The sequence below is a fragment of the Physeter macrocephalus genome, chromosome 13 (assembly GCF_002837175.3).
Source record: "Physeter macrocephalus isolate SW-GA chromosome 13, ASM283717v5, whole genome shotgun sequence".
Lineage (NCBI taxonomy): Eukaryota > Metazoa > Chordata > Mammalia > Artiodactyla > Physeteridae > Physeter > Physeter macrocephalus.
The window spans coordinates 9651301-9674244 of NC_041226.1; the positions used below are offsets into that span (position 1 = coordinate 9651301).

A 22944-nucleotide genomic window follows, 5' to 3' on the forward strand; every position below is an offset into this window, starting at 1 on the left:
GTGCAGCACATCTCCTTTGTTCAGGGCAGGGGTAGGAAAAAGTAGCGGTTTTTGTAGGTCATTTGCTTTTCCTCTCACCTCAGAGATCACTGTGTATAGCATGTGGATGGAGGGAAAATCAGGAACACCTGGAAGAATGCTTCTACTGAGCTTCCACGTGGTAGTAATGAAGAGTTCTTAGACGGATTTTTGAGATGTTAACAAATATTCCGAGATGTGTGTGGAAGTAATGCTAAGACACCAAAGAGAACAGTAACCTAATTCATTGGGTATTAGACTAAGTGATAGAAGCTTTAGCTTGAGTAGAAATTTCCCAAAAAGACCAAAATATCTTTTAGTCCTGAGCAGTTAAACATAAATTAGTTTTCAGTCCCTTTGGATAACTTAAAGCAAGTGATTTTGTGCTATTGCTTTTTAACAACTATTTCCCTGGTTGTTTGGCTGCAGACACTGTCCCCAAAGGAGATTGTCTCCTATATTCTTTCTTTTTTTAACCTTCTATCCATTTTCTTCCAACAAGTACAGTATTTCCCAAATTCTGTTGTGAGAAATGCCAGTATCCTGCAGGTATTAATAGTATCATCAGAAAAAGGAGTTCCATGGTCTAGTACGTTTGTAGAATCCTGAATTAAAGGGGCTTTTTGTTGTTGTTTTTCCTTTCCTCCCTTTCTCCCTCTATCTCCGTCCTTCCCTCCTCTCTCCCTCTCTCTCCCTCCCCCTCCCTCTATCCCCACTTCACTTTCTTTTTGTTTTGTTTCTTGAATGGTATGCTTTACTGTAGCCTTTAATATGATGCCTATATGTCATGGAGGGGCTGTAAAGTGACATTTTCCAAAACTGTTGACAAACAGTACAGTAGAAGTTTTGTATTCTAGAAATATGGAAATGTCATACAGTCAAGTAGTTAGGAGGAAAATTTGTTCTTACTATATTCAGTCATCTAGCCAAGACTTAAAATGGAATTTCAGAGTTGTATATGAACTTGAAGACTGCATTTACTGTATTCATATTTTAAGGTTCAACACATTTCTGCTACTTTTATTAGAGTCCATAGTTCTGTATTATAATTTCTGTTTTTAGAAGGATCCTACCTAGTCTTGTTCTCCCTCACAGTTGTGAGTAGCCAGAAAAAAAAGATTCTAGGATGAATATTTTATTAGCTTTCATAAGTGTTTTGATACATGATGTATTAGGAGAGTAGTATAAAACTCATCTTTGATTCTACAAGAACTCATCCTTTCTCATGCGATAATGGCCTACCCAGCAGTAACACCTGGAACGTGTTGCTCAGCATGTGTTGGTGCCAAGTAGCATGCGTGTGTGTGTGCATTATCTCTGGATGGTTTAACAGTAAACAGTGCAGTACAGGAAAATGGTTTCTTCTAGGTAAAACTGATTGATCTTCATCTCTTGCTCTGAATTGCAAAAGAACAATGTATACAACAAGCTCAAGAGATAGTAATAAAATTGGTATTATTCAGGTAGACATTTAATGCCTTTAAGTATTATAAGGAGTTATTTAGAAATAGCCAGTTCGGTCTTTCTCTGCATAGATGGTCCTTCACAGTGATCTTATTTTATGTTTCTAGGAAACAGATTTTTATTTGTGAAAATTTATTATTGAAGGTGCTCTACAATTTTTATCACATTAAAATAAATGAATTTGTAAGTTAGGATTATTCATCAAAGTAATAAAAAGAATGAAAAATGTTGATTTCATTTACTATTTCGAGAAATTTCTAAAATTGTATTTTAATTGAATTTTAATTTAATTTAAGGAAATTTGCCAGATCCTGGTAAGGCTCAGGATTTCATGAAGAAATTCACACAGGTGTTAGAAGATGATGAGAAAATAAGAAAACAGTTAGAAGTGCTTGTTAGTCCAACATGCTCCTGCAAACAGGCTGAAGGTTGTGTGGTAAGGAGAGAAATTTAAAAAGAGCTCATGTTTGGAGAAACCTCCAAATCTTTTTTTGTCCCCTTTTGTAATTCATTACGTAAAATTTAGAAAATATCACAAAAATAACAATACAGTTAAACTGTAATTCCTCTATAGAGACTGTTGTTAATATTATGGTGTATGTTTATATTATACATGTATCTTTGTACATTTTATTTTCTTGTTAATTAGTATTTTGCAGTATTATATTTAGTAGCAACATAGCACACCACTGAATATGTGTATCATAATTTATTGAACGGCCCACTTGTGTTACACATTGAAATTTATTCCCAGTTTTTGATTAATGTAAAGAATACTTAATCTTTATAGCTAAGTAATTTTACACAGTCTTGATTTCATTTCTTTAGGGTAAATTCATGATTGGCCAGTTATCACTGTTGGGAACAAGCAAAACTCAAACAAAAACATCATTATTTTGATAGGATTTGTAAAATTGGTTGCTAGTCATCTGACCATTTTTTTCTCCTTCAGTATATTAGCTATTCTTATTTCTTTTGTAAATTGTGTGTTTTTTACTCTTTGCCTATTTTTCTGGAATATTTGTCTTTATCTCACTGATTTGTTAGTATGTCATGGCACTGTATGTTAATTAAGCTGCAGATATAGTTTTCTATCTGTTGTAGTTTTCCCTTTTCATTTTGTTTATGATGTCCTTTACATACTATGGTTTTGTTATCTCGCCAAGTCTATCAGCAGTCTCCTCAAGGTTTTTGCCTTTGGAGTCCTGCTTATGAAATCCCATTCTATTGCAGGTCAATGAAAATGTTTACTGATGTCAGTATTTTTTTTTTAAATATTTATTTATTTATTTACGTTGCGCTCAGTCTTAGTTGCAGCACGCGGGCTCCTTAGTTGTGGCTTGAGGGCTCCTTAGATGTGGCATGCGAACTTTTAGTTGCAGCATGCATGTAGGATCTAGTCCCTGACCAGGGATTGAACCCGGGCCCCCTGCATTGGGAGCACAAAGTCTTAACCACTTTGCCACCAGGGAAGTCCCTGATGTCAGTATTTCTTAATCTGTTGCCCATATATTGTCCTAAATTCCTTTTTTTTTTTTTTTTTTTTTTTTTTGTGGTACGCGGGCCTCTCACTGTTGTGTCCTCTCCCGTTGCGGAGCACAGGCTCCGGACGCACAGGCTCAGTGGCCATGGCTCGCGGCATGTGGGATCTTCCTGGACCGGGGCATGAACCTGTGTCCCCTGCATCGGCAGGCGGATTCTCAATCACTGCGCCACCAGGGAAGCCCCTAAATTCTTTTTTTACAAAAGATGATTTTTGGCTCTATGCCAGGTTGACTAAATGAGAATCTTCACGATGAGACCCAGGAATCTGTAGTTTTAATGAGCTCCCCTAATAATTTTGCTTGTTGAAGTTTGTGTATCCACTGACCCTTGGTTTTATTCTTTCGTATTTGTTTTCATCGTTTTGGAATATTTTTGGTGTAAGGTAGGGATATAACTGCTTTTATTCTAAATGTCTGTTCAGGTATTTCAATATAACAATATATTGAATAATCTACCTTTTTGCTACTTACTTGAAATATTACCTTTCTCCTATGCTAAATTCTTGGTCTGTTCCTATTGATTTGTTTATTCCAGCACCAATACTACATGGTTTTAATTATTATAGGTTCTTAACATTTGAATGTAATGAATTATTTAAAAATACTTTTTAAATATTTTAAAAATCTACATTGCAGCGTGAAATAACTAAGAAGTTGGGCAACCCCAAACAGCCTACAAATCCTTTTCTGGAAATGATCAAGTTTCTCTTGGAGAGGATAGCACCTGTGCACATAGATACTGAATCTATCAGGTATTTGTATATTAAAATATTGAATTTTCATTACTATTAATTCATTCATGCTTTAGTAGTCAATCATTATTGGGTACCTGCGCTCATTATTGAGTAAGGCACTCATAGTATAGGTTTATGTATATACATAATGGCTATACCCTAATCTGTAGATATCTGTAAATAGATCTATTCATATATATGTATATGTTTGTATATATACATACACTCCTCTGTGTATATATATGTGTATGTATTTAGTTTTTCTTGTTATTTATTTTAATTTAGGTACTCTTTCAATTTGGATGAAAATTTGTCAATCCAAGCCTAGTTTTTGTCTGTTACTAGTATACTAGTTAGTTGGCTTGCATAGGTTAACTAATAGAAACAAATTGCAGTTTTGTTCTCAGGAAAAGAAAACTAAGTGAATATGTTGTAAAACAACATATGATGCATTTTCACAGATATCTGAGAACTGAAAATGTTATTTTTAAAACAACCTTCATTTAAAGTTTCAGGTTTGAAACTTTATCACCTGACTGTGATATCTTGGAAAATACTTTCTTTTTATATCTGTACTTGGTTTTGTAAAATGTGGGAAGAGCTCTTTTCTTTTCTATTTATTTCTTTTTTAGTTTTAATTTAATTTTATTTTAATTAAATTAATTTATTTATTTTTGGCTGCACCATGTGGCATGCGGGATCTTAGTTCCCTGTCCAGGGATCGAACCTGTGCCCCTTGCATTGGGAGTACAGAGTTTTAACCACTGGACCGCCAGCGAAGTCCCCTTTTCTTTTTGTACTTATAAAATATATATATAGCATACTGATTCATTAGTGATCAGTAGTACCTTTCAGAGGTATATTGGAATCTAAAATAAATAATACTAATGGTACACTCTGTACTCAGTAAAGCCCCTTTGGGGTTTTGTGGGGTTTTTTTGAGGACGGCATAGGGTGTAGCTTTTCACTTGTGACCCTCCATAGAGTAGGGAGACAGACCCTACTTTGGATGCCCATATGTCACTTTGGACTCCTCTTGCATCATTTTTCATTTGAAGAAAGGGTTGTTCAGTTTGAAAAACAAAACGAAACAAAACGAAAAACCAGAACCTTCTATATTAGTGCAAGGAAGAATCTGAATCAGACTGAAATTCATTAATTAAATAAATAATCCCATGCCTGCTACGATATATTTGAAGTAATGCTAGTTAGGTATTGGCAAAGCATATTTTCTGCTTTTCATCAACCTTCTCTTGAGTAAGGGAATAAAGAGTTTTAATCAGGAAATTATATTATAGTTCTATAAAATTGGTGCAGATAGTGTTCAGAGGACTGAAAGAAGATTTCTCAAAGGGGCTAGTGTTTGACCTAAGAGGAAGAATGGGGTAAGATTGTATTTCTACAGAAATGGGAGGAGTATTCTAGGTATTGAGATTAATATAAGCCAAGCTAACTGGGATAGGAAAGAACAAGGATATTTAGAAAATGATTGCCATCTATTTAAAGTACAATATGGAGAAGTGTAAAAGTGTTATGAGGTGATTCTAAAAAAGCATTTGGGATCAAATTGTGGAAAGCCTTTAAGATCTAACTTTAGAGCTTTTACTTTGTTCTTTGCTCTGTTGAGAACCAGGAATGATTGATGATGGATAGGAGGAGGGAAGTCAAAGAGATAGACTGCTGAGGTGTTGTTATAATTGTCTGTGGATGGTGGTAGTGGGATGGAAGGGAAAGAACATATTTGAGGAAGGTTTTAAAAGAACAACGTAAAAAATGGGTCATCTTACTGGAAATGGGGAATAAAAGGGATGAGTCACAAGTATACGGGGTCAAGTCCAGATGATGAATAGTATTACCATGAAAAGAATGAAAGGAGCTGGTAAGAAAGGATGTGCTGCTTATTTGGACGCAATTTTTTTTTAATCAAGGCAAATTGAATTTAAAGTGAAACTGTGAGAATAGATAGTTCCCTGAGCAAGATTATGTAGAAAAAAGTTAAAAAGATCGAAAGATCATGGACAGAATCTTGGAATTTTTTTTAACAGTAGAAAAATTACAGAAAGGTAAGAAAACCAGGTTATTGCAGTATTTTGAAACTTAAGATAGAAAAAGTTTCCAGCAGTAATATGTGTGATGAACAGAAAGACTGAGGACCAAAACAGGTCTTTGACTTTAGCAGTTAGTAGGTCATGGTGTTACAGAAGAAATGTTCAAACTTAAATAATAGTAACAGGTAGTAGCCATTAGTGCTTATAACATGCCTGGGTTGATTTTCTGTGTTCTATGTGTTTTAACTCACTTAACTTTGTAAGGCAAGAAATATTTTTATTCCCATTTTACAGGTAAGGAACAGTGAGCTACACAGATGTTTGAGTAACTTTCCCACTGCTGGGAAATAGCTAGCGGCATTTAAACTGAGGAAGTCTGGCTCCAGCGCCCTCTTGCTTTAGCCACCACGCTGCAGAAAGATTCCACTCTTGTTCCCCACCAGTAGTCAATGAGTGTCCAATTCACCTAACTCTTCCTGATAGTGACTTAACCTTTTCAGTCTTTGCCTTTTTATAGGTGAATGATGGTACGATTTTTAAAAAACCCAAAAAATTGTGAATAAAGTTGAACATTTTTTCCCTATGTGTTTCTTGGCTAATTGTGTTTCTTTTTATTTTTCTGTGAGTGGCTTAGAGGAATTGTCTTTTTCTTATTGATTATATGAATGCTTTATAAAGTAAGGCTAGTAACACAGTTTGATTGCCTTTTAAATTTGTGCTTGACATTAATAAATATTAAATTATATAATCTATTATTTGTTTCCTTTATGATTTCTTTCTGCCTTTGGTATCATATAAGGTGGTTATGTTTTTTACATTTAGTCTTTAATTGGTCTGGAATTCATTTCGTTCTAAGGTGGAGATAGAGATCCATCCTTTTTTAAAATCCTGATAGCTAGTTGTATCAGCTCCATTTATTGAAAAATTAATTCCTTCCCATTTGATTTGAGATGTTCCCTCATTATAGCATAAATTCTTATATTTGGGGTCTTACTGGATTTTTGCCTTGATTTCTTTGTCTTTTGAGGCTTTTATGATACATTTTTATCTCATTGAGAAAGTTCTTTAATCCCTCCTCCCCTAAAATGTACTAGATGTTCCCAAACATTAATTAATTTTTCCAGATGAGCTATAGAATGTGTTTGTTGAATCTTGTCCCACACCAAGTTGTGTTCCTCTGAGATGTAGTGAAAAACACCATTTGTGTAATACTGTGTTTCCATGCTTGTCTTGATTTTTTTCAAATCTTTATGCTCCCTTAATATAATTTCAGAAGTTATGTACAGATTCTGTGCATTTAAAACTTTTAAAAATAAGTTTATTCATTCATTTATTTATTTATTGGCTGTGTTGGGTCTTCTTTGCTGCACGTGGGCTTTCTCTAGTTGTGGTGAGCAGGGACTACTCTTTGTTGCCGTGCGTGGGCTTCTCATTGCGGTGGCTTCTCTTGTTGTGGAGCACCGGCTCTAGGCACGCAGGCTTCAGTAGTTGCGGCACGAGGGCTCAGTAGTTGTGGCTCGCAGGCTCTAGAACACAGGCTCAGTAGTTGTGGTGCACGGGCTTAGTTGCTCTGATGCATGTGGGATCTTCCTGGACCAGGGCTCGAACCCGTGTCCCCTGCATTGGCAGGTGGATTCTTAACCACTGTGCCGTCAGAGAAAGCCCCTAAAACTTTTTATTCCTAGTTATTTTGTATATTTTGACTTGTCATTATAAATAGATTTCTTCTACCCCTCACCCGCCTGTATTTTTTAGGTGGCTTTGGTTAATACAGAGCAGCACAGTCGATTTTTAGTGTTTTATTGGTATCACCTCACTGAACTCTTAGTATTTTGTAATAGTTTTTCAATTGATTCTCTTTGGTTTTCCTGGTTGATGCTTTTTCTCATAGATTTTTTTTATATCACTGGCTCTTGTTCTTTGGTTACTAGCTCAGTTATACCTCTTCAGGAATGCCTTTCCTGACTGCCCTGGCTAACCAAGGGTCTTTGTCTTCTTGTCTTGGCCTTCTTTCTAGTCCTTATTGTTCCCTGATTTTAACGTATTTGTTTGCTTATTTTTGGCCTTTGGCCTTCCCTCACTAGACTGAGAGCTTCATGCGCTTACTCATGGAAGAAAATAATGGATTTAATTTTGGATATATGGTATTTTTCATTCCTATGGTACATCTAGGTAAAAAAAAAAAAAACCTTAGGACTGATGAAAATATGGGAAGAGGATTCAGGCTGAAGATTTTTATTTGGGGTGGTTGGAGCTATGAGAATCAGTTAATCAGGGAAAATGGGCAGAAAAGGACAAAACATCCTCAAAGATACTAATTGTTAAGGGAATGATAAATTTAAGAGGACGCTGCAAGAAGACAGGTATATTTGACTTGTAGCTTGACCTTAGATTTGAGTTCATAATATTTTTGTAGAAATGTAGATCTAAACATTTTAAGGAACATTGAATAATTGAATTTTCTTATATTTTGATATGTATTATATCTCTAACCTGGTGTCTGTTACTTGTTTTTTTGTAAAAAGAACAAATACCTACCAGAGTGAAAGATTATTTTCGATAAGAGACAGTGCATTACAAATAATTATTTTAAAATCACATAAGCTTGTTTTTAGAAGAAAATTTCAAAACATTGTGTTTCCTTTTTGATCTATTCTGAATGTTCTAGTGAGGATTTATTGTATGTCTGTTATGTGGCATTTTTACACCTTTCAGGAGGAGGCCTTTCTGGCTTTTATAACAGTGCCAGACACAGTAATATTTGCTAGATGGTTTGAAAGTGCTTAATGTTGCCATTTATCCTTTATTTCAGTATACGTTTTTCTACTTACTGGAGTAATAATGAACTTTAGATAGTTAGAAAACATCTATTATCATTCACATGTTGAGGCATAAACTTTACATGGAAAATACAAGAATAAAAATATAGCATTAATAAACAGCAAATCAGATAACATTTTGACCTCATTTGAATGGACAAAGGAAAATATCATTTCAAAAAGAAGCTATGTTTACTATAGCTTTCTGTTTTGCCATAATGGTTGGGCAACAGCTGTATCAAATTTTATGTGGTTTAGTTGTGGTCTATCTAGAAAATATTCAGGATTATTTTTCTTAGACATTTCTGATAGAAGAGTTAAAAAAAATGAAAAATTTTTTTTTCATACTTTAGTGCTCTTATAAAGCAAGTGAACAAATCAATAGATGGAACAGCAGATGATGAAGATGAGGGTGTTCCAACTGATCAAGCCATCAGGGCAGGTCTTGAACTGCTTAAGGTAAATATGCTTAAGGTGAAATTAAGTGCCTAATTAGACAATTGTTAAACATATATAGTTTGGATTTTTTAGACTTGAGATTTGCTTCTTTAGGTTTATAGAACCTGAAGTAAAATTTTCTTAATCATTTTTAGGTAATTTTGAAATTGCATGTTTATTCTAACATGTAAGCTAAATATTCTCAGGTTTAAATTGTATAATATAACCTAGCATTAATTATATTAAGGATTATAATTTGAAGCTTTCATTAGTGAACAAAGAACTTGCTTACCCCTACCACAGGAAGAACCAAAATTTTAAAGTCCGTTTTATGTGTTATTTTGTTAGCTAAAATATACTATTACCTTTTACTGATTACAAAAATATCAGTTAATTGTTGATAACATTGAAAATATAAAATAATAAGAAAACATTGAGAAGCCTGTCATTCATAAATATCTTTTGTTTCCTTTTAATATTTAGAAAAATGTACACTTTTATATAGTTGAGATCAGACTGAAAATAACAATTTCATATCTTGACTTTTCCCATAATAAATTATAAGCATTTTTCTCAGTGTTTTTTAAGACAGTATTTTTAAGAGTGTCAAAAAACAGATCTGATTTTAGATGTATGCTTTAATTGCCTCTGTTTCCTCATCTATAATGGAGTTAGTAACAGTACTTCTCTCACAGGGACTAAATCAAATCATGTACTTAATGTCTTAGCAGAGTGTCTGGCTCATACTAAAAATAATAATAAACATTATTTTTTGAAATGGTGATTAGTTCATTTTGGGGATATCATAGTGTTCCCAACTATTTTCATATTGTTGAATATTTAGATTTTTCTAATTTTATTACTGCTAAGGTAAATATATCTAAGATCTCCTGCTAATGTCTTTCTTTCTTTCTTTCTTTCTTTTTTAAATACTAGAAGGACATTACTGGGTCAAAGAGAATGACCGCTTTCAAAATTCTTGGATATGTGTATTCAAATTCCTTTACAGAGAAATCCTACTCATACAGTATATATAAATTCAGTAAACAGTGTATGGAGGTGCCTATCTCCTATCTTCACAAATTTGGAATAGTATAAAATTTTAAGAGTTTTACTAATCTGATAAGTGAAAAATAATGTTTTAATTTGTATAATTATTGCTAGTGAGATCCACCTTTCATATGTTGATCATTAGTGTCTTCTCTGGTGAATTCATTACTTTTATCCTGTGTTCATTTTCTACTGACATCTCAATCTTTTGTTTTTTTAACTGACTTAAGTGAGCTTTTAATTTCCTTGGCTTTTTTATAGGACATATTTGATATATAAAAAATAAAATGTATTCTGTTATATGTAAGTTATAAAGTATAGTAATAAAATAAATACTCATAGAAAGTAAAAGGAATGCTAACTCAAATAGAATATTAATACTGTTGAAGTTCACTGAGTGGCTTTTTACCCCACATCTCCCAGGTCTGATTGTCCTGAATTTGGAGTTTATTATTCTCTTAACTATTCTGTATACATTTTCCATTTATGTCTATGTGTATATCTCTAAATAACATCACTTATTTTGCTTGTTTCTCAGTCTTATAAATATGGCGTTATGCTAATACGTTTTTCTACTCCTTGCTTGTTTTCGCATTCTACGTTTGAGTCTAATTGTTTATTTTAAGCTTAAAAGGCCTGTCATGTTCAGAGGGGTTTTTATTGTTTGTGATTTTTAAATTTGAAACAACGCAGCTGAAATTTATTTTGAAATTGTGTATTGTAGGGGAGGGTCTAATTTGATTTTCTCCAAATAACTATCCACCTTTACCAGTACTATTTATTAAAAATAAAAATTCCATCCATTCTCAGTTATTTTCTGTTACCATCTTTATAATCTATTATACCCTATCTTAAGTGCTTATATATGGTAAGTTCTATTTATTGCTTTATTTTTTCTTTTTTTGTTGCTTCTAATGTTAGTACCATGTTGATTTGATTATTGTAACCTTACAATATCTTTTATTGTCTGGTGTTTTACCCCTTCCCTAGATTACTTTTTTCCTAAAATGTTATTAGTTGGTCTCGTCTAATGATCTTTGTTTAGAATCATAGAGGTATTTTTAAAAATTCTCTCTTCTCATTTTCCTTTTCTCCTACCTTCATTCTCCTCCACCCCCCTCCCCAAACATTAACCAAATCCACATTATTTTGAGTAGAATTATGTTAACATGTAATTTAATTTTGAAGGTAATTGTTTCTTTAGATTGTACAGTCTTCCTACACAAGAACATTTCTGTTATATATTTGAGTAAGTTTTAAATTTTATTTATAGTGCTCTTACTGATGTTTTAGCGTAATTATTTTTCTATTTACTTGGATTTGTAGTATTTCTAATATGTAACATTTCAGATTTATAAAGGTGAAAAGGATTACAGATCATTTTTTATGATTATTTTTTAGGTACTCTCATTTACACATCCCATCTCGTTTCATTCTGCTGAAACCTTTGAATCTCTCCTGGCTTGTCTGAAAATGGATGATGAAAAAGTAGCAGAAGCTGCACTCCAAATTTTCAAAAACACAGGAAGCAAAATTGAAGAGGATTTCCCACACATCAGATCGTGAGTTGAGATTTTTCTGATAAATATTCTGGAAGACAGAAAAATAACTTACAGTTTCTTGATTTATATAATAGTAGGAATCTTTTAAGTTTTGAGGAAATAATGTCTGGGTTATCTTAAGTCTAAAATATTCAGTTTAGATTCTCATTTCCTGGGAGAAAGCATTGATTGGTTTTAGAAGATTCATGAAAATGTAGGGTGAGCATGGCATTTCTTTCTGAAGCATCAGTTTTGCTTAAAGATTTTTTTTTGACTTGTGTATATCCTTTATTTTTAAAATTTCATTTATTTATTTTTGGTTGCGTTGGGTATTCGTTGCTGCACGCGGACTTTCCCTAGTTGTGGTGAGTGGGGGCTACTCTTCGTTGCAGTGCACGGGCTTCTCATTGCGGTGAGAGCATGGGCTCTAGGCGTGCAGGCTTCAGTAGTTGTGGCACGTGGGCTCAGTAGTTGTGGCTCGCGGTCTCTAGAGCGCAGATTCAGTAGTTATGGTGCACGGGCTTAGTTGCCCTGCAGCATGTGGGATCTTCCTGGACCAGGGCTCAAACCCGTGTCCCCTGCATTGGCAGGCGGATTCTTAACCACTGCGCCACCAGGGAAGCCCTTAAAGATTTTAATGAAAACGGTTTTACAGTAAAACCGTTCCTTGGCATATTATGGCATAGGATAAGTAATTCCTGAAAATTTAAGGTCCGATGGGAAATTCCAAAGGCATTTCAACAGGATTGTCCATAGCACTCTTTACTTTCTTCTGTGATTATGAGTATTGACTCGAAAATTTTTAGAATTATTGCTTTATTTGGCACAGGGAAGCAGAGAAGCATGGTATAAGCATCCTGACAGCAGTGTGTTAGGTGTGTGTGTTTGTGTGTTCTAGTATTTCCAAGAATTGGAAATTGTGCTGTTATCCTGTTGATCTCTAATAGTGGTTGTTTATTGTTCAAGATTCTCTAATAGCTCAAAAAGAATAAGTCTTCATTCTTTATGAATCCCTGCTTACTTCTCTGTATGCATCTCTCCTCCCTGTTCCTGGAGAGCATAGCTGATAGTTGGTCTTGATATTGCCATAGTCACTGGTGATTGGTTTTACTTCCAGCTCATTACTTTTGGTCTAGTTAGTTGTGGTTGGGGTACTGTGCTTCTTCATGTTGAAGAATTGCCTGCGGCTCTTTTCCTCAGAAAGAGACTTGGACAAAGCTAGCTTTTAGAGGCTCAGGTGTACTTTCTGTTATTACTTTCTATTTGCATGAACTAAATCAATTCTAGAAACTATTGCTATATAGGACAAAAGCATTATTTAAGTGATAATTGAAACATAAAAGAATTTTGTAGCATTGTACTTTTTGGCAAGGGTAAGAAACTTTATTGTTTAGAACTGGCTTCTTAATTTTTAAGGGAGCCTAGAACATAAGTTTCCCTTTGGAATGGAGGTGCGACTCTCCTATCCAGATCAGAGATCAGAGTTTGGAGATATATGTATACACACACACTATATGTATAAACTGTATATAACTCTACCATATAGTGAATGCCCACTTATTGTATTATCTCATTTAAACCTTGTAACAATTCAGTGTGATTTGTAGGAATTGTCCTAATCTTCCAAATGGGGAATCTAATGTTTACTTGAGGTAAATGGTTCTAGGTCACATAGCTAGCAAATAGCAGAGTGAAGATTTGAATATAGGCTTGTTTGTTTGCAGTGCGTATGGTACCATATGCATTATGGCACAGTTCCTTTCTTAATTAGAGCTTTGAACAAGTTTTAGTTTTATTTATTCAGTGGAGGTTTTAGTTTTCATTCTAGACTGTCTTTCCTAGTACCCTTTATATTTTAAAGAAACACTGTTTGATATATTTGTAGGAGAACTACGAGAGCGAGGTCTAAAGGTGGACGTTTTAGAACACACGAGGGCATTTTAAAACATAATCTGCTTTAATATGGAACTGAAGTACTTAGAGTTATTTGATATATATGCTGAGTATATTTTGGATATCTCTCATGAGGAGAATTAATTCATCTGATACTGAATACCTACTGTATGTACACACTGTTCTCGATGAAGTAATTCGTAGTATATGTCTTCCAGGAGATAAAATATGTATGCAGATTTTATATTTTAAATTATTAAATTGGGTGAGTTGATGTTGAGGAAAAACAATAGCGTTAAATGAATGTTTATCAAATTATCTTCCCTTGAATTCCCTAAAACAATTTAAAAGAAAAATGTATCTAAGTAGAAGCTACCACAAACTGGACAGAATTGGTGCTAGATAAGCCATTTAGACTGAATTGAATGTGAGAACATTGACAGTTGATAAATGTATCCCTGAATCAGATGTTGAAGGGAATGTATAATAAGTGTTCTTTCATTTGCTCATTTAGAGGGAGGAGTTTGAGCTATGGGCAGCTTTGAGAGAAATAGGGAAAACCTAATTTCAGCTGGAATAGAGCTAAAGGAGAGACTTTGTGTTCGTACCATTTTTCTCTGGGCTTAACAGGAGGAGCAAAGCTTATAAGTGAGGTAAGGCTTAGAATAGAATTGTGAAGCAAATGTCTCACCAACTTTACAGGAACAGAAACAATTATGTGCCGACCTACTAAACTAAAATGATGGTGAATTATGGGTTCCATTATGACTCAGTAAGTCTCTCAGGAATCTGGCTCATCCCAAAGTAGGCAGATGTGCCAAAACTGAGAGTCCCCTATAGCATAAGGTATGGTCATAGTCCAAGTGGAGCTGGTTCTCAATTGGAGGAGCTTAAGCAGACTTAGAAATTACACAGAAAAAAAGGACTCGATATCTGTAGTCCCAGCTTCTTCCTCCATGCTGTTTATCCAGCTAATTAAGCAAGTGTAGTTTGAGTTGGGAGTTCTGATGTTAATTTTTTAAAACAAGTGCCCAATGTTCAGTCATCAGGGAGACACTATCTACATTTTTGTTTAAATGGTGGAGCCAGAGAGAATTTCTCTTATTCAAAGATGAATTAACAGAATACAAATAAATTAACAAACATGAATCCTATGGTGATAATTTAGCGTTCAAAAGATAGCTGATTAGCACTTTGGAAGAATTGTATTTTTCTAGGAAAAAAGAAAATTTTAGACAGTTCTAAACTGCCAAGAAAATTAAACAGCAAATGACATCTGGAAAAAAAGAACAAAAATAAGATAACATAAAAAGAGAAATGGCAGAACTAAGGATAAAGAAGAGCAGGAACATATTTGTATTATAGAAAATAATTTATTATAAACAGCAAGGACGGGCTTCCCTGGTGGCGCAGTGGTTGAGAGTCCGCCTGCCGATGCAGGGGACACGGGTTCGTGCCCCGGTCCGGGAGGATCCCACATGCCGCGGAGCGGCTGGGCCCGTGAGCCATGGCCGCTGAGCCTGCGCGTCCGGAGCCTGTGCTCCACAGCGGGAGAGGCCACAGCAGTGAGAGGCCCGCGTACCGCAAAAAAAATAATAAACAGCAAGGAGCAGAGTAAACAATATTGAAAATGTAACCAGGAAGGGTTCTGTTGAACTTGAGGAAACTGCATAGAATGTAGATATAGTGGGCAAAGAAATGAAGGCAGTTAAAGAGAATTGCAGATAGTGAAAAGCCATGATTAGTTTCTGTGGAGACGACAACAGAATAATGGGAAATGGAAAACATTTTAAAAAAATAATAGTAAACTTGTTTAGAACGAATGAAAACATGAATCTGGAGATTAAAAGGGCTCAAGTTTTAGGAAAATATTGTGATGGAATTTACTGAATTTTCAGAGATTACAGAAGTGATTTCATAAACATCAAGGGAAAAAAAAGTGGATCATGCACAACGGAAAGGTAATGAGGCTGACTTATTTCTTTTCAATCACAAAAGATTTCCAAAGTTAATGATTCAACAACTAGAGAGTTTTGATGGACAAAAAGAATGTATCTAAAGCATTTCCTAACTAGCCAAGTTGTGCTTAAATAAGGGGAAATGAGGGATATTATTTAGGATTCAAGGACTTAAGGAATGTATTAGCCCTTTTTTATTGTGAGGTCAGTCTGTCTACCAAGTTGTGTGATTTTTTTTCCCTTTGCATTCAGTTTAGCTTATTCCCCTAAATCAGACTTTGGTTTTCTTCTTGTTTGCATATCTCTGATTTGTCTTTCCTCATCATTTTACTTTCATTATTTAAGTTTTAGATGTGGCTCTATCTATGTCTTAGATATTTGAAAACCTGAATTATTTTTAAGGGTGATGTAAATAAATAAAATTGAGTCAAGTAGAGGGAAGAAGAAAACCTAATAGTCTATAACTATAAAAGAATTAGAGAAAATTACCCTCTAATAATAATAAGGGCCAATAAAAGGTGTGTGTTAAAGGAGGTATTTCAAATCTATATATATATTTTTTAAAAAAACCAGGAATTCTAATTCTTTTTAATTGTTCAGAGCATAGGGGGAAAAAGAAAGCATTTAGATTACTTCTTATAAAGCCAGGGTAACTAGCAGGAATGCTAAAACCTGATAAAAGATATCCCTCCAAAAGAAAACTAAGACAAATCTTACTAATATTGATGCAAAAATTGTACATAAAATATTATCAAAAAGAGAGTTTACTACAGTAAAACAAGAATATACTATGGCCAAATTGGTTAATTCCAGGAATACAAAAAGGGTTACTACTAAAAAGCCTAATATTCATGTTATAATTCATTATATAAATGAGTAAAAGGGAAAGGGCACACAATAGATCATTTTGACAGATGCTAAAAGGGCTTCTGGTAAAAAAAAAAAAAAAAATCAGCTATTTATAATTAAACCCAATAAAATACAATTTAATGCCTTCATACTTCTCAAACCAGTATGCACCATCATATGGTAAAACACTAGAAGCATTCCCAGTAAAATCAGGAGCAAGATGAGAAAATACACTAGCTCTGCTATGATTTAACATTGTTTAGGAAGCATTAACCAATATAATTACATAAGAAAATAAGAGGTGCAGGTGTTGGAAAGGAGGAAGCAAAGTTATCATATTCTAAGAAAAATTCAAGAGAATGACCTGCAGAACTACTAAAATACTAAAAAATAAGATGGGCAAAATAAGTATGTAAAAATCCAAAGCTTTCTTTATATACCATTGACAATCATTTAGAAAATATTATACGAGTAGAAATCAGAAGATTTAAAAGTAAAGTGTATAAGAAATTTGCAACCCTGTACAACCCTATAATAGTGAGGGGTATAATATTTAACAAAGAAATTAGGGAAACTTAGATTATTGAGTAAATAATTGGCAAGCTGTTTTAAAAAGAAAAATTAATGTAGACTGCTTACTTGCTTTTACACATATTCCAGATGAGTCAAAGATTATTCATATATCTAAGATTTTAAATATGTATAAATTAATAAACGTATTAGTAACCAGTACATTTTTTGTAACTTCTTACTTTGTGGTGAAAGGGACACTGATGCCAAGTCACAATTGAAATATTGATGGATTGGATTTTTTAAAATTCATTTATTGAAAAAATATTTGTAGAGCCTTCATTGTGTATAAAGTACTTGAGGATGTTAAAATGAAAAGGACAGGTTAAGTCTCTGCCCTTATATTTTAGTGAGGGAGAATACTATTTAGACAAAAGCAAAAATCATGAAATGGAAACAGAACTGGTATGCTGGGAAGCTATTTTCAATATATATGACTTTAGAAAAGGTTAATATTTGTAATGTATTAAGATTCTTAACAAAAGAATAACAGACATGTCTCACAGTAGAATACTAACATAGGGAATAAATAAGAAATTTACAAACAGGAAGTCCTTCATCACATTAGGAAAGGACATTTACGCCTGCTAAGAGTACTGGAGGAAAATACAATACCCATATGCTGTATAACCAGTTTTAGCTAGCATGCCAGTGCTGCTGTCAGTTGGAATATAAACTGATGCAGCTTTTCTCAGTTGGTAATGTGGTTAATACATACCAACTTAAAATGTGTGTGGTGTTTAATACTGTAGTTTCACTTTGAGGAATTTATCCCAGAGATAATTAGAAAATATGTCTACACAGTGGTTATATGGTTCAGGGTCCAGTCAGAAACAGAAACCATTCCAGGTATTTTAAACGTAAATAAATTAATTAATACAGATGTTTGAAGCTTGAAAGAGCAAAAAGTTGCTTTGGCAGCTCAGAGATTATGATTTGCTGGAAGCAGTTAACCACCCTTAGGGCTGGTGGAACAACTGGGAATAAGCGGTGTTAAGGACTGCCCAATGGGTGGAAGAGCCTGTCCACATCGTGCCAACTAACTGTCAGAGTAGGAGTGGCCTGGCTCTTGCTGCAGGGCAGCACAGCTACTACAGAGAAGGCCTTAAAGAAGCTGTGGTGTCTCTTGTTGGAAGAACCTACCAGCTCTTGTGGGAGTCTGGGAAATGTAATTTGCAGATTTACAGCTCCAGGATCTCAGAACAGATTATAGGCTATAAAGCTCAGAGACATTAGATAAAGAGCTAGCACAGGGATGTTCATGGTTTTGTTGTCAAGATTAAAAAAAAAAAAAAACCATCTAAATGCTCATTGGTAGGAGATTGGTTAGATTAATTGTGGTATAGCCAGCCACAAGACCTGTGTGACCTTTTAAAAAAAAGTGTTTCCAAATAATATATATTTTGTATTCTCATTTATTTAATATGTGTATGTATGTACAGAGAAATTTTAGAAGTAGTTCTAAAAAATGTTAGCTAATTATTTCAGGGTAGTAGGATTTGGAGTTTTTTTCTTTAGTGTTTTTAATGTGTTTTTCAGTTTTGTTCGCAACCGGGGCGGCAGGGGGGTTCCCCCTTGAATTTGAAGGGGAAAAATCAATTTAATGAGGGAATAAAGGATTTCCTTTAATAGAAACTTATTAATATAAAAAGCAGTTAGAAGGTAGTTGCTTCATTTACATTCATTAACTTCTCAGTCTGCCTAGGGCTTTAGAAATCGTAAAATTGTTTTTTTTTTCTTATTGTTTTGGTTTATGTCTGTTTTCTCTTTAAATGAGTATGCAGAACATTGGATGAACTTAAAATTCTCATGCTATCTTTGAAAGTCTCCACCATAGTTGCTTCTTACTTGTGTGTGACCTGTAATTTTTCTCTTGATTACTAAGAAAAGACATTATGGATGTTTGTATTGTAAAGTCTGACTTATGAGAAGATAGGTCTTCTCTGGGTACTTCAGTTCCTGAAGTAACCAGAAAATAATAATTTTTCATTTCACAAAGAAACCACAAACCACCGACTAAAAAGAGGGCATTTTGGTGAGGCTCGAATTGTTTTTTTACATAGTTTATTTTTGAAGTTCTCAAACATATAAAAAAGAGGTAGAATATTATAGTGAACTCCCATGTATCCACCAACCCGTTTATATATAAATAACTAAAAGCCCCTTTGTTTAATTTATAATTTTACCCACTACCCGCATTCCCCTTATATTTGAAAACAAATCCCACTCTATATTTTCATCTGTACATCTCAGTATCTCCAAAAGATACGAACTCTAAAAAAATGATCACAATACTTTTATCGTAAACACAGTTAATAATAATTTCCTAATAATAATATCCAATTAATTTTCTCAAAAATATAGTAATTTTTTTTAACAGTTTGGTTTTTTTTTGAATCAGGATCCAAGTGAGGTTTCTACATTGTTATTGCTTGATAGGTCTCTGAAGTCCCTTTTCTCCTGTAGGTTCCCCCTCCAGTTAGCTCTTCTCTTTGTGTTTGATGAAGAAACCAGGTTGTTTATCTTGAGGAGTTTCACATAAACTGATTTTGGATTTTTGCTAATTGTATGCCTTTGGCATGCTTTAACGTTTTCCTGTGTTTTCTGTAAAGTGATAGTTGAATCCAGAGGCCTGACTGGATTCTGCTTCAGCTATTTTGTCGTCACAGGACCATTTTGTAGGTGGTGGTGTGCTCTTCTCTGTCAGGAGGAATGTAATACCTGGTTGTTTCTCTTTTATGATGTTAGCAGCTGATCATATTTAGTAATCAGTAATGATACTCTGTCATTCCTTTATCACTTGTTAGCTGAATACTTTCTTTTTTTTTTGTGGAACACGGGCCTCTCACTGTTGTGGCCTCTCCCTTTGCGGAGCGCAGGCTCCGGACGCGCAGGCTCAGCGGCCATGGCTCACGGGCCCAGCCGCTCCGCGGCATGTGAGATCCTCCCGGACCGGGGCACGAACCCATGTCCCCTGCATCGGCAGGTGGACTCTCTCAACCACTGTGCCACCAGGGAAGCCCCATAGCTGAATACTTTTATAAAGAGGAACTTCTCATCTAATCTTTGGCAGGATAAGTGCTTGATACTTTTTTTTTTTTTCCTTGTTTTCCTTTTTTAGCATCACAAGTTATTTATTCAGGCTTTTTTTCTGTACCTAATATTATTCGTTTTGCTCTAAGTCAATTGACTTGCAGAAACATAAGCATTACTTTAAAGCACATAAAGAAAAATTAAAATGCTTTTTTTGTTATTATTTTTGTGTGTGTGGTACACGGGCCTCTCACTGTTGTGGCCTCTCCCGTTGCGGAATATAGGCTCCAGACGTGCAGGCTCAGCGGCCATGGCTCACGGGCCTAGCCGCTCCACGGCATGTGGGATCTTCCCGGACCGGGCCACAAACCTGTGTTCCCTGCATCGGCAGGCGGACTCTCAACCACTGCGCCACCAGGGAAGCCCTAAAATGCTTTTTTTCATTTAATTTATTTATCAGTTTATTTTAAACATCATGAATAATCTTTTTTTTTTTTGGAGTATAGTTGCTTTACAATGTTGTGTTAGTTTCAGATGTACAGCAAAGTGATTCAGTTATACATATACATATATTCTTTTTTTTTAGATTCTTTTCTCATATAGGTTATCACAGAATATTGAGTAGAATTCCCTGTGCTCTACAGTAGGTCCTTGTTGGTTATCTGTCTTATACATATGTAGTAGTGTGTATATGTTCATCCTAAGCACCTCATTTATCCCTCCCCGCCACACTTCCCCTTTGGTAACCATAAGTTTGTTTTCCATATCTGTAAGTAATGGGTGATTCTTTTATGTATTGAACAGAGTTCAAAATAAAGAGTGAGGAATTTACTAGTATCCTCTGTTGTCGTCTTTTAAAAATATTATAAACTGATGGATTTACTCATATTTGTGTTTCAGTCAATTACAGTGATCACGCCATGCTCACATTGTCCCATCTATAGGCTATTCAGATTGACTTCTGAATCCTTTTGAATAATTCCACTAATCTTTGTAATATCTTTGCAACCTGGTATGACAACATGTTCCAGACCCATCTTGTACATGTCCTGCCCCAGACCTGGATTCAGCCATTTCTCTAAGGAACCCTGGTTCCTTTTAATGGGAATAGTATTAAGAAATCAGAATGTGAATCCTGTGTGTACTAATTGCTAATGTGTGGGTCACTTTTCTAGGACAATTCTGTGGATACAGCTTAAAAAAAAAAAGGTTTTTTGGACGATAAAATGCATTGTATGTTTTTATTGATTATTCCAGTTCAAATTGGGTTTTTATTGAGCCTCTTCAATTTTACATTTTTATCTTTTCCCCTATGCTGAGATAATACAGGATGATAAAACTGTGATATTACATAATAACTCATTTGAATTATCCCATAATAAATACAGAACGGTCTCAGAATAGTAGTAGCACCACCAGTGTGATTCCTAAAAACAGCTGTTTGTTTGCCTTATGTAGTTCTCTTTTGTACTTACGGTGTATCACATTAGGGATTTACAGTCAAATTCTTGTGTTTTAAAGTTACTTGGAATGATTCTTTGTGTGGTTATGCCACCAAATGGATGCACACTTTTGTTCATTTGTTTCTTTTTATTTTTTAAGGTTATTTAAAAAAATTTTTATTTCTTAATTATATGAAATAGTCACAGGTTTTAAAGACAAGCTGAAAAAGCAAGATATATTATATTCTAAGAAGTCTAGCTTGTACTCCTCAACACTCTACCCTATTCCTTCTTACCTATAGATAAACTTAAAAGAAGTCTTTTCATGCATGTCGGTCTAGATGTGTTTCAGTGCGTGTGTGTATATGTATGTGTGTTCACATGACCTCTTTGATAGAAGAATGATAAAGTACACTATACATGCCTTTCTCCACCTTGCTTTTTTTTCTTTTTACATATACTAGCAGTTATTCCACATTTAAATATTTATTTTGTGGATATATCATAGAATAAATGCATACATAATTTTACTAGATATTGTTACAGTTCCCTCTGTAGTGGTTATACCATTTCGCATTCTCTCCAGCAGTGTATGAATGTACTTGGTTCCCCATAGCCTTGTCAACAGATTGTGTTGTTAATGAAATGTTTCTCCTTGTCCCTGGTTATCTTCCTTGTTCTGCAGTCTTTGAGAGCAGCATCTACTTTTATTTGTATTCATGTTTGCAAGGCATATCTCTTTCTTTTGGTCTTTTATTCTCTCATTCTTTATTTTTATTATTATTAACATTAACATTTGTTTATTTATTTATTTTTGGCTGCGTTGGGTCTTCATTGCTGCACACAGGCTTTCTCTAGCTGTGGCGAGCGGGGGCTACTCTTCGCTGCGGTGCGCGGGCTTCTCACTGCGGTGGCTTCTCTTGTTGCGGAGCACGGGCTCTAGGCATGCAGGCTTCAGTAGTTGTGGCGTGCGGGCTCAGTAGTTGTGGCGTGCGGGCTCTGGAGCGCAGGCTCAGTATTTGTGACACACGGGCTTAGTTGCTCTGCAACGTGGGATCTTCCTGGACCAGGGCTCGAACCCATGTCCCCTGCATTGGCAGGCAGATTCTTAACCACTGCGCCACCCGGGAAGTCCCAGTATTCTCATTCATTCTTCCCTCTCTCCCTTGCTCCCTCCCTCCCCTCCTTACTTCCCTGTAAATGTTCCTGAGACTTAATATTTAAAATAAATACCATGTAAATATCCTATAGTTTGAGTTTGGTCTTTGTTTTGTTTTTGTTGGTTTGTTTTGATTTTGGTTGTTTTAATCCAGTTTGACACACTAGCAATTGGAATGTTTATACCATTTACCATTTAATGTAACTGTTGATACAGTTGGGTTTAAAGCTGCCATCTTAATATATGTTCCCATTTCTTTCTATTTCTGCCCTCTTTGAGGTTGAGTATTTTTTTTTTTTTTTTTTTTTTTTTTTTTTGTGGTATGCGGGCCTCCCTCTGCTGCGGCCTCTCCCGTTGCGGAGCACAGGCTCCGGACGCGCAGGC

General features: G+C 34.8%; 1 protein-coding gene across 9 annotated transcripts in view; it reads left to right on the forward strand.

Moving 5' to 3' along the window:
• PDS5B (PDS5 cohesin associated factor B) overlaps window positions 1-22944 on the forward strand; it is a 228564-nt gene that overhangs the window by 149936 nt on the left and 55684 nt on the right. For 8 of the 9 annotated variants that reach the window (XM_007105442.3, XM_055089326.1, XM_024125886.3 and 5 more), the window contains 4 exons: window positions 1779-1918; window positions 3663-3778; window positions 8981-9086; window positions 11517-11677. In XM_007105442.3, the coding sequence (XP_007105504.2) occupies window positions 1779-1918; window positions 3663-3778; window positions 8981-9086; window positions 11517-11677 (523 nt within the window). Of the gene's footprint in view, window positions 1-1778; window positions 1919-3662; window positions 3779-8980; window positions 9087-11516; window positions 11678-15447; window positions 15511-22944 lie in introns of all 9 variants that reach the window. The other variant, XM_055089325.1, reaches the window with a different exon arrangement.